The 19,759-nt window shown below is 43.4% G+C and overlaps 1 protein-coding gene across 4 annotated transcripts in view; it reads left to right on the top strand.

Moving 5' to 3' along the window:
- SORCS1 (sortilin related VPS10 domain containing receptor 1) overlaps positions 1-19,759 on the top strand; it is a 511,562-nt gene that overhangs the window by 470,168 nt on the left and 21,635 nt on the right. For all 4 annotated transcript variants that reach the window (XM_030335173.2, XM_030335178.1, XM_030335175.1 and 1 more), the window contains exons 22-23: positions 6,535-6,647; positions 9,358-9,489. In XM_030335173.2, the coding sequence (XP_030191033.1) occupies positions 6,535-6,647; positions 9,358-9,489 (245 nt within the window). The remainder of the gene's footprint in view (positions 1-6,534; positions 6,648-9,357; positions 9,490-19,759) is intronic.

Consider the following 19,759-nt stretch of genomic DNA (forward strand, 5'->3'; position numbering starts at 1 on the left):
ATGTCATGTATCATCATAGATTGGATATTGGTTGAACAAGCAATGATACAGAACAGTCTGCTAATCAGTTGGGGAAGTTGAATGTAGTCAGAGTATTGCACAGAATGAAAATATACTGAAATGGAAAGATAGGATCACTGACTTCAAATGGGGGATTAAAGACAGTTTATACATATCGATCTCATTTTGGTAATTTTTTTTTTCTGCACCAAAAGATAGATAGGTATGCACTGAGTGTTATAGGTGGATGATAAAAATGTGAAAATTATTGTTAATATGAAAGTGGTATATATGCATCATGAAAAATTAAAATTTAAAAGTAGATAGGAAAGGTAAATGCTGTGGGGAGAGAGAGAGAGAGAACCAAAGACAGGGATGAAGGGAGGGGGGGTGAGACCAGGAGTGAGACAGAAAGAGAGAGACAAAGAGAAACTAGCTAGTGGTCCAAATATTATCAATTGCCCCAGTCCCAGAATTAATTGGCTCTGATGCAGGTACTGCTTTCATTTCTCATCTTGCGATCTTGACCTTCAAATTCAAAAAGCAATTTATAAGCATTTTTGAACAAGTCTGAGGACATTATGCCTCGCATGGCTGGGTGTTAAGAGTCATAATGTGTCCTCCCTCCTCCCCTCCCCTCCCCCACCCCCACAGGCCCCTGAAAGTAGCTTGATTAAGCCCAAACAGTGAGAGCAAACCAGGGCTGTGGTTTTCCTAACAAGGTCCCGTCAGTGAGGCAACCTCTTAGCCAGGTGGCCAAAATGGGGGAGTGCCTTTGCCTCTCTTTCCTTCTTCATCTCTTTTCTATGCTCAGTGAATGCACTGAATCCTCACGACAACCTAGCATATAGTAGGTGATGTTAATACTCTCATTACTTCAGCGGGACAGATAACTTGCCCCAGCTAGTATGTTGTGGATCTGGGCTTCTAACCCTGCCCACCTAGACCCAGGGCCCATGCTCTGAAATTACCCCCACTAAATAGCTTTCATGTCTTTTCCATCTGAGACTCCCTTTCCTCTCTTTCCTTCCTGGATGTCATAGGTGACACTAATGGGCACTGACCCATGACTCCCAACAGATGTTCTCTTGGTTAAGCCTATCAGCAACCTCATCAGAACCACAGAGAGAACGTTAAACCTAGAAGGTCTTTGGCCTGACCTGGCTCATGCCATCATTTCGCAGAGAGGAAATCGTAGCCCAGAAATGGGAAATTACTGGCTTTGAGTCATTCTGCTATTCAGTGACAGCTCCAGTAATAATAATAATGGGGATGATAGTGGTAAAAATTAACATTGACAAAGCCCTTACCAACATCTGTTCAAAGCACCTGATACATACGATGTTTTACTGAATTCTCTGAGCAGACTTATGAACAATAGGCTATATTTACTCCTATTTTTCAAATGTAGAAATATGAGCTAAGTATAATAAACAGATAGAGCCTAGGAATCTGAATCCAGAGGAAATGTTTCTAACCACTTTCCACCCACTTGCCCGGCTTAGTTATCTTTCTCCCTAAAATGTCTTTAAAGGTGTCATCCAAGAGTGGATCGCTCTCCATCAAATGAGCAACCTTCACTAAAATCATCTCTTTATCAAAAGCTTGAGCAAGGAAGTGGTCTTCCCTCCTCTAACCAAATTTCTGAGCAAATATCCTTCATTTATCTTAAGTTAGATGAAGTGTCAGAGTTTCAGGCATATTACTAGAAAATCTTGTTTTTAATTGTTTTATGTTTTATTTTATATTTGAGAGAGAGAGAGAGAGCATGAGCAGGGGAGGGGCAGAGAGATGAAAACAGAATCTTGAAGCAGGCTCCAGGCTCTGAGCTGTCAGCACAGAGCCCAATGCAGGGATCAAACTCACAAGCAGTGAGATCATGACCTGAGCCGAAGTCAGGCGCCCAACCAACTGAGCCACCCAAGCGCCCCTGTATTACTAGAAAATCTTAATGAAGTGTGTGATCTATTAAAGATACATTATATCACACAGAGTTAAACAGGCAAGATTGAACTCACCTAAAATAAAAGTCAGGAATATTTTTAAACCCGGGGATGAACTAGTGGAGGAATTCAGAGGTGAGGAATTATCACCGTCATTAGGCTGACTGTGTTTGCTAAATGGTGCTCATGAAAGGTAGGCTCCTTCCGTGTCATGGACAGAGGTCCATTGTGCCTGCCTTCCTTCCTTCCTTCCTTCCTTCCTTCCTTCCTTCCTTCCCTGGTACACATGGCAAGAGTATGTCAATCTTATTTTTGTACTGAGATACAATTGACATATAACATTTTATCAGTCTCAGGTATACAACATAATGATTGAGTATTTGTATATATTGTGAATTAATCCCCACAAGTCTAGTGAACCTCTAGCAGTGTATGTAGTTACAATTCTTTTTTCCCTCATGATGACAACTTTTAACTTTAACTGTTTTAGCAATTTTCAACATTCAATGCAGCATTAATAATTATGATTACCATGCCCTATATTATATCCCCGTGACTTATTTATTTTATGCTTAGAAGCTGTACCTCTTTACCCTCACCCATTTTGCCCACCTTCCCACTCTTGCCTCTGTCAACTACAAATCTGTCCTCTGTATCTGAGGTTTTGTTTTGTTTTTGTTTTTTCTACATTCCACATATACATTCCACACTTTCTGTATCCATTCATCTTTCTATGGAGAGTAGGTTATCTCCATATCTTGGCTATTGTAAATAATGCTGTGGTGAATATGGGGGTGCAGATATCGTTTCCAGTTAGTGTTTTTGTTTCCTTCAGGTAAATACACAGAAGTAGAATTCCTAAATCATCTGGTCATTCTATTTTTAATTTTTTGAGGAACCCCATACTATTTTTCTATCTTTCTTGATGGTTGCATTTCAAAGATATGGTTCCCAAGTCTTTAAGAAAGACATTCCTGGGTTGGAGAAGATGTGCATCTCAAAAGAGCAGAGGAGGAATCTACAATTGCAAGTTTTCGAAAGTAGTAAATGCTCTAGGAAAAGGGAGGTCAGTGGCTGTGGTCAGGAAGAAATTTGCCTAAATTTAGTCAAGCTGAGGGGAACATTAGGGCCATCATGGTCAGACTGAAGGAAGCATTATATTTAGGAAATGGACCAGGAAAAGATTGTCCACCCAAAGCCACAAAATAGACTGTAGGAAAGAAAATCTAATTTGTATTGTTTTCCTTAATTTGCTTCAGGGCACAGGTTTGCTTTAAAAAAATGTAAATATGCTGCAAACACATGTGCGCACACACACACACACACACACACACCCCACAGGTGGCCTATGAACAACACGGGTTTGCACAGATCCACTTATATACAGATTTTTCTGATAAATACAGTACAGGACTATGATGTATTTTCTCTTCCTTATGATTTTCTTAATAACATTTTCTTTTCTCCAGCTTACTTTATTGTAAGAATACTGTATATGAAACATAACATACAAAATATGTGGTCATCGACTATTTCTGTTATCAGTAAGTCTCCTGGTCAACAATACACTATTAATAGTTAAGCTTTGGGACGCCAGGGTGGCTCAGTCCATTAAGCATCCGACTTCATCTCAGGTCATGATCTCGTGGTTCGTGAGTTCGAGCCCTGCGTCAGGCTCTGTGCTGACGGCTCAGAGCCTGGAGCCTGCTTCAGATTCTGTGTCTCCCTCAATTTCTGCCCCTTCCCTGCTCATACTCTGTCTCTCTCTGTCAAAAGCAAAGCAAAACAAAACAAAACAAAACATTTTTTTAAATGAATAGTTAAGCTTCTGGGGAGTCAAAAATTAAATGTCGATTTTTGTGTACCAGGGTGAGGGAGGGCATCCTAACCCACACATTGTTCAAGGCTTAACTGTATGTATGTATGTATGTATGTATGTATGTATGTATTTCAGCTACTTATGCTTTCCACTGCTCCCACATGCACCCCCTGCTTGTTGAGTAAACTAAAGTGTGCAACTCCTGTCCCCTGCTAGTGGGCACGCTAAGTTATTACAGAGAGAGCTGTATCATTTTTCTGTTTGTGTCTTTTTATTAAGATAAACACCTTCCCTTATAGATTTGGTTTCTATGGTTTGGTAAGAGGTTCAGGGAAAATGAAAAAAAATCAACTTACATCTTTTTTTTTAATATTTTTTAACGTTTATTTATTTTTGAGACAGAGAGAGAAAGAGCATGAGTGGGGGAGGGTCAGAAAGAGAGACACAGAATCTGAAACAGGCTACAGGCTCTGAGCTGTCAGCACAGAGCCCGACGTGGGGCTCGGAATCATGGACCGCGAGATCATGACCTGAGCCAAAGCCAGACGCTGAACCGACTGAGCCACCCAGGCGCTGAACCGACTGAGCCACCCAGGCGCCCCCACCTTACATCTTTAAAGTGAAAAGTTAGGGTTCAGTGAGTGATTCCTTGGGGCTTCCATTTTCCATGCTGCTAATTAAGATGCATTTCGTTATTCTCCATCAGAACTGAAGTGGTGATACTCATATAGGTGACCAGTGTCTCATAAAATGGACAAGCTTTGAAAAATAGGACTTTGGAACAGGCTAACCACCGAAATACACACCTTATAATTTAAGAATCTTCAAAGCCTGTGTCTGATAAGTCTTTAGCATTGTTAGGAAATGCAGAAGTGGGCTCTTATGTTTTCTGAATGTGTAATTGGCATTGCTGATGTCACTGAGCCACTACTGAAACATGAGGACATGCTTAAAACAAGAAAGAAATGGAGCACATGCACGGATTACAGGGAGCCTCTAGAGAAGTTTACGCATTCATTCACTGAATAAAAATTTATTAATTAAATGACTAGAAAAACCTACCATGTGCAGGGCACCATCCCACAGGACCAGGAACACAGAGTTTCCATCCTCATTGACCTAGTATTTCAGTATGGGAGACAGACAGTAAAAACAAAATACTTTAAGTGGCCAGAAGTCTGAAGATGACAAATAGGGTCATATGATGAAAGGTGTCTGAGGCTGCGGAAGAGAGGATAACTCAGGTTGCGAGTGGCAAAGGCTTCTCCCAGGAGAGACTGCATGATGAGAAGGAGCCACCTGTGCTGTCTCTGGGGAAGTGGAAGAGTGCTAATGTGGGAAGGAGCATGACAGCATGCAGGAGCAGGGGGAAGACAGGGTCCTGGAGCACAGGGAAGCCTGTGGACGTGAGGCAGGAGAGAAAGCCTGTACCGGGTTATGTGGGGCTATGAAGGACATGGTTAAGAAGCTGAATTTTTAGGGGCACCTGGGTGACTCAGTCGGTTACACACCACCTTTGGCTCTGGTCATGATCTCACGGTTTGTGGGTTCGAGACTCGCATGGGGCTCTGTGCTGACAGCTCAGAGCCTGGAGTCTGCTTTGGATTCTGTGTCTCCCTCTCTGTGTCTGCCCCTCCCCCGCTCGTGTTCTGTTTCTGTCTCTCAAAAATAAATAAACATTAAAAAAATTTTTTTAAAAAGCTGAATTTTTATTCTAATCACCATGTGGGGCCACTAGCAGGTTTTAGGGCAGCGACATCACCTGGCTTGTACTCAGCTAAGTTATCCAGGGCTGGGCTCTGAAACCCGTCACTGTGCTTGGGCCAAGGCCACGCCTCCCATGTGCCAATCCCAGCTAATGATAGAGTGTGACAGGGATATTAAAGCAGACCCATTCCCAGGGTGCAGGGTACTCCTTCATCACTGATGTGCCTTCGGAGACTCCCTGACGGTCCTGCTGAACCTTCTTCACACTGCAGGGTGGTCAGCAAGCCTTGCTCCCTCTCTTCCATAAATGTCACATATGCATCTGTCTTGGTGCTGTGGTTCTCCGAGTTTCTCTGGCTTCCCGTATTCTCCCCATCAGACCCTTGCTTTTGTCATCCCATCCTATCTTGAGGATCACGATGAACTCAGGAGCTACAGAGAGAGTGAACAAATTATTTGGGTTAAGGAGCTTAAAATTCCATCAAATGACAGTTCCATACACACAAAACATAGCAACAGAATGACAATAATTATAATCATGTAATCAAATAATAATAATAATAATACAATCATATAATGATAATGGGGATAGGTGCTACTCACAGTAGTGCCCTTAAAAAAGACAATGAAACATGGTGGGGAAAGGATTCAATCGGTAAGTGCTCAGACTAGAGCTTGAATACTGTGTGTGTGGACAATAGAAAGGATGGGGTGCTCCTTGGAAGGGACAGACAGTAAGTGCAGAAGCTCAGGGTCAGAAACCTGCCATGCATTCAGGGCATGCCGGGCCTTTCGTGTCTGGGAATGCACAGTCCAGAACTAGGAACCGTGGGCAAAGGCTGCAGAGCAAGGCATGGGCCAGACCTAGGGCTTTGGTTTAGAAAACGAAGGCTGGGAGAGGTAGCAGGCTTAGAACGGGAATAGCAGATTTTCCTTCCAGAAGGCTCTCTGGCAAGTGTGGAGGAAAAAGACACATTACGAAGGCTTTGCATAAAACATAAAGTACAGCACACTTTTGAGAAAACTCATGGACTTACGGTGATCATCCTACTGTTGTATCCCCAGAGGAATTCCGGTCCCTTCGCCTGTCCTTCTCTCCGAACCTGGACGACTACAACCCTGATATCCCCGAGTGGAGGAGGGACATCAGCCGAGTCATCAAAAAGTCCCTGGTGGAAGTGAGTGCAGACAGTTCCTTCTCTTGTCCCGACACGTTTTTCTCTCTGTCTTCCAAGAGCTGCATGGTGAGGGCCTCTTGTGCAGAGAGCTGACAGCGCACGAGCTAGAGCCCGTGGGAGGTCTGGCTAAACACCTGCTTTCTGCGTAGTGGATCCCCATGCAGGCAGACACAGCACAGTCGCTTGGGTTAGGGGGATGAGACTGGGAACAAACACATGGTCCTTCCGCCTTGTGAAACTTTTTTTCTGCTTAGAGAAGAGAAACATGGAAATTTATGACCATCATATTCATACGGCAGGGTTCATGATCAGGTCATTAGTAAGTGTAAGATCAGCCACCTGCTCAACACTGAAGGGACACAGCATGAATACGATTAGTGAGAGCAACCCTGGCCTCCAGCCCCACAGGCAGTGAGCCCTCAGCACGTGATGGTCAGCCGTCTCTCTGTGTCTCAGTTCTTTTAAAGGCATTTCTTTCCTGCAACCACCCCAATGGGAGGGTATTATTGTCCTCATTTTGCCGGCAAAACAGCTGAGTTTCAGAGACTTTAAATAACTTGTTTAGGTCTCACAGCTAATAAGTGATGAAGCTCCTGCATTGAAGTGAAGGGTCTGAGTCCAATGTCTGGGTTTGTACACATGAAACACAACCCCCTAAGTTTTCTGGGAGAATACCAAGATGGTGTGGTTTATCCCTGTCTGAGTATCACTGATAATTTGGGAAAACAGTCTCTTTAGGCACATCTTCCCCTGCATACGCCATTTTCGTGAGTAAGCAGAGGAATGGGGATATCATCTCATGGAGCTGCTTGGATTTATTGCACAAACCCAGAAAATCAGAGATGAGCTGTCTTTCCCCAGGGGATCTTCTTAGTCTGAAAAGGAAAATCAGTTGAGGGTGTTTTAGCCATTGTTTCCTGGACCGAGGAACATCATGCCTTGTGACATAAAGAAGCTGATGGGCTAAAGGCATTCAGATAACCCCTGCTCAGAAAACAGATCTCATGTCCAGCCTTTTGACAAAGGGACAGCCTTGTCCTCATTCATGCCATTGTCTGTGTTGATATTTATGTAGAACTTAACAGTATTCCAAAAACTCTTCTCAGTGCTTTTCCTTTGTTAGCACATTTAATCACAAAAGAACTAGCTTCTGATGTAGGTACTCTGATAATTCCCATTTTACAGCTGAGGAAACTGAAATAGAGACCTTAGGTATCCTGCCCAAGGCCAAACTGTTAAAAATCAGACTCGAATCAGACCACCCTCGTGGGATCCCAACCACTCCATTCGATGGCCATCCTTTGCTTTATTACATGGAGAAACAGGAATACATGGAACAGTGGGGTGGAGAAGGACTACCTTCATGTGCCTCTGTGTAAATGCCACCTCACCTTTGTCTTCATGACTCAGCGTCCGAGACCTTGGTGGTGGCTAAATATCATGGCCACCAGGGGGCGCAGCGACTAGACTACAGGCCCCCTGGAATGGATCCTTCTGCCCTTGGAGCTGTTTGTCCCTGGGGTGACAACTGGTTTCTCTCCTCCGCTGTCCAAGAGAGATGACTCACACCCCTCAATGAGTCCACAGATACCTTCCTTCCATCTGTAGCATTCTGGGGATCCATATCCCTATAGGCCTCCCAGGTAGCTGCCCGACTCCCCCAGGTGATTTATCAACTAGGCATTAGCTCGGCAGTGACCAGTCTTCCAGGCTGCTTTGTCTTCACATTTATAGTCTAGGGATCACATCCCCTGGGCGTCTACCTTTCCACCAGCTGTCCAGAAGGCTAGAAACTCCTGCTCATCAATATTTCCAGGCTGCCGCATAGCATAATCAGCTAAATACAGAATAAACATGTTGACTCAACATCTCTCAGGACAGGGTGTTGTAGGGTGGAGGGGCCAATCCCTTCCAATTTCAAAGACTCCTTGACTACCCAATCTCAGGAGGCAGCTGACCCAGCCCCTGGTTCCTAGCATCCCACCCTGTCTTTGAGATGGGTAGTTACACTTGGCTAATTCCTTAAGCCCTAAGGTACCGTACTATCAATTGGACTCTAATAAACCCTATAAGAGATACAACTTGGGGTCAACTTTTTTTGGCATTTTTCTTCCAATTTACTATGTAACAGAATATTATCTAAAAACCAGTTCCCTTGATCTCATCAAATGGGATTTTTCTCTTGACACTTCACGGTGAAATCTTTAAGCAAACGTCATTCAGTCAACATTTTTGCATATAATGAGGATGATTCAGATATAATGTCTGAGTTTCAAATCGAGGAAGGCCCTAAAAGAGGACGTTAGCTGGGATAGGGGCTCCTGCATGTAAGCGTCAGGCGAAGGGAGGCAGTACAGCCGTGCTTGAGAACACGGGCTTCGTGGTCAGACCACAGTTCCAAACTCAGCATCACCATACACTGCCTGGGTGGCCTTGGGCCACTGTTTAACCTTCTTCTACCTGCCACGTGTCCTGTGGCAGAAATAGAGATGCAGCACCCACATCCCTTGAGGACAGATCGCTAACTTCGCCCCTGGGAGTGTCATTGGCACGGGCTTCAGCGGCCTTGCACCATGTCAGGTCCTTTCCAGAAAGCTCACGTCCTTCTTGCCTGCCTGCACCCTCCACCCTCTCAGAGTACTCCGTGCTTTTCCATGCTTCTCACCACCTTTTCCTATGGGACTTATCGGAGCTTCTGTCTCTCCCTCAGGCCACAGGGGTCCCAGGCGAGCACATCTTGGTGGCAGTGCTCCCTGGCTTGCCCACCGCAGCTGAACTCTTTGTCTTGCCCTATCAGGATCCAACTGGAGAAAGCAAAAGGTCAGCGGAAGACCTGGAGCAGGTGAGTCCCCCAGGTGACATTCAGGTTCCGCAGCAGTCTGAGCCACACCCCTGCTGGTACCGATCACCAGCACAGCAGCTCTCAGGGCGCTGGACCTGAGAGGGAGCATACTGGCTGCTTGTGGAGTCTTCAACATTGTGGTCCTCTGTGTCTCATCCGTGATCTGGTGATCCTAACTACAGCATCACCACAAAACCCACGCAGGAGTGGTGACTGTAGGCAGTGGCTAAACCATTCGGGATATATCTCCACACTAGAGAACACAGTATTTACAATGAATTAGATAAATCTGTGTGACAAATTGTCCAAGATACTAAGTGGGGGAAAAAGGAAGTGGCTGAATAATGCATGGAGGTTGAACCCATTTACCCCTTTTGTTTCTTACTTTTATAACGAGCGCGTCGCGAGAATCAAATGGCGTGACACACGTGATGTCTTTTTTATTTTTTATTTTTTTTAATTTTTTTAAATGTTTATTTATTTATGTTTTTGAGAGAGAGAGAGAGAGAGAGAGACAGAGTGTGAGTGGGGGAGGGTCAGAGAGAGAGAAAGACACAGAATCTAAAGCAGGCTCCAGGCTCTGAGCTGGCAGCACAGAGCCCGACACGGGGCTCGAACCCACGGACCGAGAGATCATGACCTGAGCCAAAGTCAGATGCTGAACCGACTGAGCCACCCAGGTGCCCCCATGATGTCTTTTTTAAAAGGTATGACTTGTATACAAATCGTCAATCCTCTGTACCCCCACTATGTGAAATTAACTTATTTGTGTTTGTAATAAATGAAGTAATATTAGCTCCAGATAATCTCTAGTGGTCCGTGGGGTCCATTTTTTTCCTCATGTCCACCATCTCCTGCAGTATTAGACTGGTGTGTGTGTGTGTGTGTGTGTGTGTGTGTGTGTGTGTGTGTTTCTCTTTCCTGCCCCCTTTGATCTTTGGCCTCTCCCTCTCTTCCTTTTAACTTCAAAAGATTCTTTAATCTGTGTTGTGAGGATTATTATTATTATTATGCTGTTTCTCTCCTCTCTCTACTTCCTCCTCTTCTTCCTATTCTCCCTCTCCTTCCCCTTCCCCCTGCTCCCCTTCTTCATCATCTGTTGAGATAAAATGATCAGTCTGGAGCTGGTTACCTCATTAGAGACTGCACGATTCTGGTTTCTCAGTTCTTTCTGGCAGAAAGATTAAAAATAGGATTCTTCCCAGGCTCTGAATAAATACTGGCTTTGTCCCCTCGAGCACGTGGAGTTTTTCAGTTTGCTTAGAATGAGCCCATAATCGAAAGGAAACAAAAATAATACAAAAACAGGGAGGGGGACAAAACAGAAGAGACTCTTAAATATGGAGAACAGAGGATTACTGGAGGGGGTGTGGGAGGGGGGATGGGCTAAACGGGTAAGGGGCTCAAGGAATCTACTCCTGAAATCATTGTTGTGCTATATGCTAACTAATTTGGATGTAAATTAAAAAAAATAAATAAATTAAATTAACTAAATAATAAAAAGAATGAGCCCATAATCTAGTCCCATGATCTGTAGTCTGCCAGGCTGACTAGAGAATCTCCTATAACAGCCTTATAACAACAACCCCACATTACAGCCAGGCCCACCTCCCAGCACACACCCTCCTTTTGACCCTGCTTTCTCACTTGGCAGAAGGCTCACCTCTGTAATTCCCTCCTTGTACAAGTAGGGAAGAACAAAGCTGTCCTGGAGAGCCCTGTTGAAGTCCATTTCCTAGAGAACTGCAATTGAAGAGCAGGTGGGGTAGAGTAGGGGGGTGGGATTTGCTTCTGACCCCGCTCAGCCCTGGCACTCAGTTTCCCATTATTTTCCACAAGTTATCATCTGCACTTGTGACTTGGTGGGAGCAAGAAACGGATTGCCTCTTCTGCCAGCACTGCTGAGAAGCTGGGCGGGAGGTACATCAGTGTCCACAGCCTTTAGGTAGAAACGCGTACATTTGTTCCTCCTCTGGAAATCTTACCAGTTCTCCATGAAATCCAGATTCTCATGTTTTCAGGTATGGAAGAGAGTCCAGATTTAGAGCCAGCTAATTTCCTATCACATCATCTGTGCATCTCTCTTTCTCACACTTTTCTTTTTTTTTCCTAAAAGGATCCTATTTTCTCGATGAGAAATGTGGACAGAAGAGGGGTACGTTCTATGAAGCTTCTTTTGCTTGTTTATGAATGTATCTTGTTTTGACTCTTTTCTCTGGAGTTCTTGTTTTGTTTTTTCTCTCTCTCGTCTGAGAGAGACATTCTGAGAGATGAGTGGTTGTCCCTGAGGCAGCCTGGTGTCACCGATGAACCATCGAATCAGAGGTCTCAAGGCAGCTGGCTTGTTTGAAAGCTGTGTGACTTAGCATTTGGCACACATTGTGGGGAAATTAGCCATTTTATTAGAACACATGGGAGTGGAAACATGTAAACCACGTTTCTAGTTTCGGCTCTGATACCCATTATTTTCATTATTTATAGATGAAGTAACTTAGGATAAGGAAAGTTAAGTAAGTTCCCCAAAGTCACACAATCTGTAATACCCATTTTGTAGGGTATTTGAGAGAACATTAAAGAAATGATACGCAGGGCGCCTGGGTGGCACAGTGAGTTGGGCGTCAGACTCTTGGTCTTGGCTCAGGCCACAATCTCACGGTTGGTTGGTGGGTTCGAGCCCCACGTCTGGGCTCTGAGCTGGCTGGCAGCACAGAGTCTGCCTGGGATTCTCTCTCTCTCTCTCCTTCTCTCTTTGCCCCTCCCCTGCTTATGCTCTCTCTTTCTCTCTCAAAAGTAAATAAACTTAAAAAAAAAAAAGAAATGATATGCAAAGTACTTGGCTTTATAATAAATGCTCATTAAATGGTAGGTAAATGATGGATACATGTGTGGTCATCTTATGATAACAAGAGAATATATGGAAATGCAAAAGGGAAGTTTTGTTTTTTGTTTTTTGTGTTTTCTTTGAGAGAGAGACAGAAGCAGTGTGAGTGGGGGAGGGGCAGAGAAAGAAGGAGAGACAGAATCCCAAGCAGGCTCCACACTGCCAGTGCCGAGCCCGACGTGGGGCTTGAACTCACAAAATCCCGAGATCATGACCTGAGCCGAAACCAAGAGTCAGGCACTTAGCCAACTTAACCACCCAGATGCCCCCAAAAGGAAAGTTTAAGCTTGTGAAAGAGACTATTGGGCTTGGTCAAGGGCATGTATTGAAGAAAGGTGCTGGTGGGAGTGAGAAAAAGAGAAATGAATGAAATCACACAAAATCAAGAAGAGAAGGAGGACAGGCAGAGATAGAAAGCGTGCGCATGGGTAACTATGCAGGAGTAAGGAAGACCCATCAGAGTTTTCAAGTGGGTTTGTATCAAGAACGGAATCAGACTAGCAGGCTAGCAATTGTCAGTCTGTTTAAGGAAACTACAAGTGTATCCAGCTTATCTAGGACTCAAAGCAAGCAAATATCAAACCCAGCACATGGGAAATCAGTGTCCTTATATTAGGGAATGTACTCATCCTGATTTAAAAAGTCCAGTAACAAAATCAACACATAAAACTGAGCCTTGGGTCAAGATGCCGTGACATGGGCTGCCCTTAGAAACCTGTAGTTTTCAACCCTAAGAGGCTGCTTGGACGCTTCTCTCTGACTCAGTCCCTTTAAAATAAAGGAATTTGAGGTCCCAACACAGAGAAGTCAGTGACTTGCCTGAGGTGACACAGCTTCTGTTTCTACAAGGAACTCAAGCCCGCTGTCCCCCACACGGCCCTGCTGCAGACGTGGATCAGATACCACTCTGCTCCTTGGGCCTGAAAATACCAAGGCTGTTGCACCAAATGAATGAGAAGTGTTCTGTTTTGTTTTGAGTTTGGGGATCTTTTTTCTTTTTATTTCTGATTGCGACTGACAGATAACCAGTTTAAACCAGTTTAAGGAAAAACAGTGACATTATGAGCTTATTTAACTGGAAGGTCCAAGGATACAGTGCCCACATGGATGAATTCAGAGCCACTCAAAAATGTCACCAAACACGCTCCTCCTTCCCTCATTTCCCCATCTCTTTGCTACCATATGAGAACGAAGCCAATGGGCAGGAAGGCAAGGGTGGCCACAGGAATCTCCAGCCTCGATTCAGCTGGCCGGTCAGCCCCATTCAGGAAGCACTGCCTCTCACCCAGTAGCGCCACAGGAGTCTGCACTGGCTTAGCCTGGGTGAAGTAGGCATCTCTTACAAGTCCCTATAGTCGGACAGACAGAGTGCTGCCTCCGACAACTCAGAGGTTTGATATGTTGCCTGGATCAGGGGTTCGGAAAGCCTCTCCAGAATCCACTGGACAGAGATGGGGAAGGACATGGTTCCTCAAAGAAAAATAGGGAGAGAGAAGTAACACCAGGGAGACACATGCAAGTGACTCCCTTTGTAATAAATTCCACAGAAATTTTAAATGAATGCAAAGCAGATCCAAATAAGAAGAAGGAACGCCCGCCCCTCCCCACTGCGCCCTGAAGTCTGGCACTCAAATCCCAGATGGAACTTGGGAAGGGCTGACCTTACCCCTCTCTTAATGCTCCAGCTGCTTTCTTGTAAATATACAGCACAGATCTCCCAGCAGGGGAAGAAGTGGGACCCTGGCCAGATGGACCCAGAAGATTGTAAGGGTGAGGCCCCAGCAAAGGGCTCTTGGCTCTCCTCCCTTAGCTTCCCCGGGGGAACGGCAATGCTGGCTCAGATCAAGCTATCTTGTCTGTGAAATAAATTGAAAATTCCTCACAGTGAGAAGTACTTGACCTTGTTATCAGGATAACGTGGGCAGGGTTAATCAAGTGACCTCTGTCTGGGAGGGTTCTACCAGTCTTTACTTCAGATCTCTGGGGAGTAAGAAAAGGCTCACTTGCCCTTAGCTGGCCTCATCAGGGATAACACATCCTGCTTCCTCAGCTTCTCAGGTATGGAGCAACCTTCCCCCCGCCCCCCACCCTGTACTCCCTTGCTTCTGAGTCCTTGGAAGCGAACTGATTTGTATCTGGCTCTCCTGGAAGGAGGAAAGACCATCATGTTCTGCCAAGGTTGTTTGTGATGCTGTGCTGGGGAGATAGGGAGCCTACATGTTGTCTTGCAGAATCTTAAAGGGCATGAAAACATTTAGAAGAAACAAAACGATTATGGAAAAAAATGTCAACCATCAACAATGAATTTTCTCCTTAACTGTCTCTCTTACCATATACCTTTGACAGATGCAGAATCCACCATCTAGGGGTACCTGTGGCTCAGTTGGTTAAGCTTCTGACTTCAGCTCAGGTCATGATCTCACAGTTGGTGTCTTTGGGCCCTGCATCAGGCTCTCGGCTGACAGCTGGGAGCCTGGAGCCTGCTTCAGATTCCTTGTCTCCCTCTCTCTCTGCCCCTCCCCCATTTGCACTCCATCTCTCTCTGTCTCTCAAAAATGAATAAGTGTTAAAAAAAAAATTCAAAATCCAGAGAAAGGAAAGGTGTCTCTGGAAATGGAACAGTCTACTAGCAGCATTTTAAGGAATTAAAGATTCATTATGAAATATAATTGATAATCTCAGACTATTACCTGCATAATCTGCCCTGTCCAGATTTTTTTAACATGGGGAGATGAATTATAGAGATACTCTGGAGTTTACGAAGAAGAGCATTAAGGCAGGAAACTCTAATTGAAAGTTGATTAGGTAAGAGTTGGACCAGAAGGAATATGGCAAAGGGAGACAGAAACTTAGAGCTGGTGATGGGGAATACAAGGGAAGGAAATATGTATAACCAATGTTTCTTCATTATATCACGCGGGAAACTTCTCAGGCACTTTAATCAAGCTGATTCTTTTGGGCAAAGAAGGAAGGGAATGGAGTATGCTGGTGTTAGATAGAATTAGTGTTTGGTTCCATTGCCCTCTCCATGATATAATCCAAAAATTATGCTGGGTGAAGTGGGAAAGGTCTCCCTCTTTGTTGAGGGATCCCTCAAAGAGATCCTTCTTTGTTGACTCCAAAAAGATGATTTTTCAACTGCTATTTGAAAGGACCTTAATAATGTAACAGGATCAGGAGTGATCTACTTGGGTCAGCTCCAAGGTCAATACAGGCAAGTATCACTGAACATGGCACCAGAATGCTGTCTACGTTCAGTAGGCTTTGCATTCCTCCTGCCAACTTCAGAGATAAACATTAACATTTTGGCCCAGTGTAGCTTTATCATTGATACATCTGCCAAAGACCATTTTGTGTCTGTAGTTTGACCTTGTACTATTTCTTTGGCTTATAAATTTCATAGATTTACCAACTTCTCTGTCCTTAAATTTCTCTTTTTTCGTGTTTCAGTGTTTGACACTTCCATTACAACCTGAGAGTGTGTTTTCCCCTGTTGGTTTCATTTAAAATTGTTTGTATGTTAAATGTGTTCTTTGTGTGGTAACCATCACTTCTGTAGACTGAATATGTCCAGCTCAGGGCACTTGGGTGGCTCAGTTGGTTAAAGTATCTGATTCTTGATTTCAGCTCAGGTCATGATCTCATGGTTTGTGGGATCAAGCCTGGCGTCATGCTCTGTGTCGACAGCGCGGAGCCTGCTTGCAGGTCACTTTTTCCCTCTCTCTCTCTGCCCTGCTCTCACTCTCTCCAAAATAAATAAATTAACATTAAAAAACATATTTCTAGGGGCGCCTGGGTGGCGCAGTCGGTTAAGCGTCCGACTTCAGCCAGGTCACGATCTCGCGGTCCGTGAGTTCGAGCCCCGCGTCGGGCTCTGGGCTGATGGCTCAGAGCCTGGAGCCTGTTTCCGATTCTGTGTCTCCCTCTCTCTCTGCCCCTCCCCCGTTCATGCTCTGTCTCTCTCTGTCCCAAAAATAAATAAACGTTGAAAAAAAAATTAAAAAAAAAAAAAAACATATTTCTAGTTCCCTGCCTTCTGGATACATGATAGGGTTGTACCTTGGAGTCTCTCCTGCGGGCAGAACCGTGTGACTCATTCTGGCCAATGCGCTGGGAGGAGAAATGATTTGTGTCACATCCAAGCTGAAGTATTCAAATGCCAGTTGTAGACCCTTGAGGGCTCTTTTCCCTCCTGTAGTGCTGTGGATAGAAGCATCCACCAGGCTGTGTCCCTATGTAACCATAATGAGTACCACTGCCTACCTGCAAGGGGTAGGAAATGTAAGCCAGAAATATGCCTTCATTGTTTGAAGCCTCTGAGATTCGAACACTGTTCCCTCTGCCTAACCTAGCCTATTCTGATTGCTATACTTAATGTTATATGTTGTGAAGAAGATAAGGAAGAGAATTGGCATTCTCTCTGTAGCAGGTCCCTCCCACTATGCTCTTCTGATGGCAGCTTTCCCAGCATTTTTATCGCGTCCCCACTGTGTTTTTAGCTGGTACTTCAAGTGAAACTTGAATCACACGCGTAGTCCGCCACGAGGCGGATACCAAGAATAATATGTTGTTTCTTTGATCGTGATTATTTAGCTGAAGGAGAATAGAAAATGGACTGTGTAGGAGAGCAGCAGGAGAGGGATCACAGCACAAAGGATACATGAAATTTGCTAAGACAACACACTTTGGACAGTAAGAGAAAAATAAATATATGGAACTGGCTTCAGCAGGTTCAGTGTCCCAGCAGCCACACATTATTCCACTTAGTTTGTATCATGCCAGGTTTTGTGTTTCTCATTCAGGCTGCTGCCACTGTGGATTCCCTATGGATATGCCAATCCCTATGGATTCCAGCTTATTCCACTCCTTTTGTAGCCGAAGTCTCTTCCAAACATTACAAATTGTATTAACTGGTGAACAGGATGTGGCAGACCAGAGGAGAGGGTTGGCAATTGCCTGTCCGCACAGCTTATACTGGTCAGCTGACATGGGACTGCTGTCACAAGCCGTGCACCTCACAGATGAATAAGAGATGGCAGCATAATTATTGAAATGCTACAGTTTGGTTTGTTTTGTTTTGTTTTAATTTCCTACACCTGATCAGCCAGACCTCTTTCCAGGTATCTTTTGCTCTCTCTTTTTGTCACCTGGTTCGAGGAAAACATTTTTAATGAAAATGCCCCAGGATTAGGAGTCAAACAAAACCGAAGTCAAGTGTCAACTCTTCAACTGTTAACTGGGTAAACTTAGGTATGTCCGGTGACATCCATGGTCCTTTCCGTGGAGACACCAGCAGGCTGTGTTAGAAAGATAGTAACAAATATACAACTCTGCCACTATAAAGTGTTCCATGCATATGAATTGTATGGTATATTATGTATCTGTGTATTATATAAATAAAAAGTATTTAGCTTAGGATCTGATGAAAAATATAGGGTAAATAATTGTGCAAGCGGCATGAAAATATTTTAAATATTGTCCAAATCTGTCAACAGTTTCATACTAATTTATTTGAATAGAGAATTGCATGGTTATGATTGAGATTATTCTTGTGTGCAATGTACATTTCATTTAGTTTTGTTTCTGTGCATAATTTCTTTCCCACAGATATGTGTTCTTTATTGCATGTCCTTTGATGCAAGTTAACTACATGAAACTTACTTTCTGCTACCAGATTATTTTGGCATAGCCTGCTTAATTTTGTAAATGATACAGATAAATCCAATGAAGTAATGTTATAAACCAAAACAAATCTTGGAAGTTAATTATCTCACAAGGAACTCTCCTGGAGATTATAAATTAGAAATTTGTTGTTCTGATGAACTCTATTTTCTGGTTTAGTTATTTGCATCTCTCACTTGAGGAAAAAACATCTTCGGGAATAAGAAATAAATATCACTTCAACTGGTTGAAAGAGGGAAGTCTTTCTCTTGCAAATAAATGTTTCCGTTTTGGCCACAAGATGGACTCTGCAAAATAAGGCAGCTCTTCAATTACTTCTGACAAGTCTTTCCTATTTGAGTTAAAATAATTTACTACAAATGTAAAAATATATATATATATATATATATATATATATATATATATATACACACACACACATATATGCACATATATGCATATGTATATAAACACATATATTTCACACATATTTGTACACATTTCTCTCTGTGTCTGTGTGTCTGTTTCATAACCAAAACTTTTCTGATTGACCTCTACTAAAAATGCTCTGTCAGAGTCCCATAACAACCTTACCAATTGAATTATAAGATACGATAGGAACCTATACATTGCAACACTTTAGAGATCACAGAGGAAAAACATCTTATATAGTCTGTGTTAAAAATCTGTTCCTATAAACCTGGAGCATTCTGGAAGATCCTTCGTGTCCAGGAAAAAGAGTAGCCTAATATAGAGGATAAAGTTGTTTTCACCATAATTGTATCACAGACTTGTTTTTCTGCATGGTTTGCCAAATGAAAGCATTTGAGACGCTGAGCTTGCACTGGATCCCAGGTGTTGAACCTCGGGTCACTGACAGTCCTCCCAAGTTCCCGTTGTTAAGCAAAGAAGTTCATGTGCAGGGCAGTTCAGTTCCATTACCCATCAGGGGCTTCTGCCAGGAACTCTCTGCTTCAAAACAAAGCCATCAGCCCCTGCTTAATTGATAAAAGGATCAATCAAAGGTGTCATTTTGGCAAATCGGTGGACTACATAAAACTCAACAAATATAAAATGGAAAAAAATGGTGGGTCAGAAAGCATCTAATTGGACTTAAATAGCATACTAAGTAAAATATTAAATTGATGATTAGAATGTTAAAAGTAAGGCAAGGATTCCAGATAAAAATAACAGGGGTGTGGTTTTCCCTAATATCTTTTCAGAAATTGTTCGAAAGAAGAAGAAAATTGAGCTGGGTTTTCTACTTTGAACAAGTGAACAGTGCTGCCTTGTCTATAAAACTGTCCTTATGCTATTCCTACTGAAACATGGTCCTTTGCCTCTTTTTAGGGTTAAATATTTTGTGGTCCAGAATTCCATAAGTCTGCCCAGTACACCTGTGTCAGCCTGGGGAGTTGTTTAGCTGATGTCCATAAGCGTGAAACAAGGATCAGCCAATGCATTACCTAGATTGTGCTTTTTATTATTTAAGCAGAACTATATTTATCATTCAATACATATTCATAAAGTATTCTGTGAAAGCCACAGTATACAGTTGGGGGAAGGAGAAGGGAGCACAGATGAGATGGAGTCTACTATCAAAAGTAAAATAAATGAATACAAACCTCACCAGAATATGTAAATTGTACAAAATCACTTAAGTTTTTATGTTTAACAAATGCTCTTTCAAAAAACTGGGCATGGCTTTTTCTAGGATAATATAGGATA

This window comes from Lynx canadensis, chromosome D2, assembly GCF_007474595.2.
Source record: "Lynx canadensis isolate LIC74 chromosome D2, mLynCan4.pri.v2, whole genome shotgun sequence".
Classification (NCBI taxonomy): Eukaryota; Metazoa; Chordata; class Mammalia; order Carnivora; family Felidae; genus Lynx; species Lynx canadensis.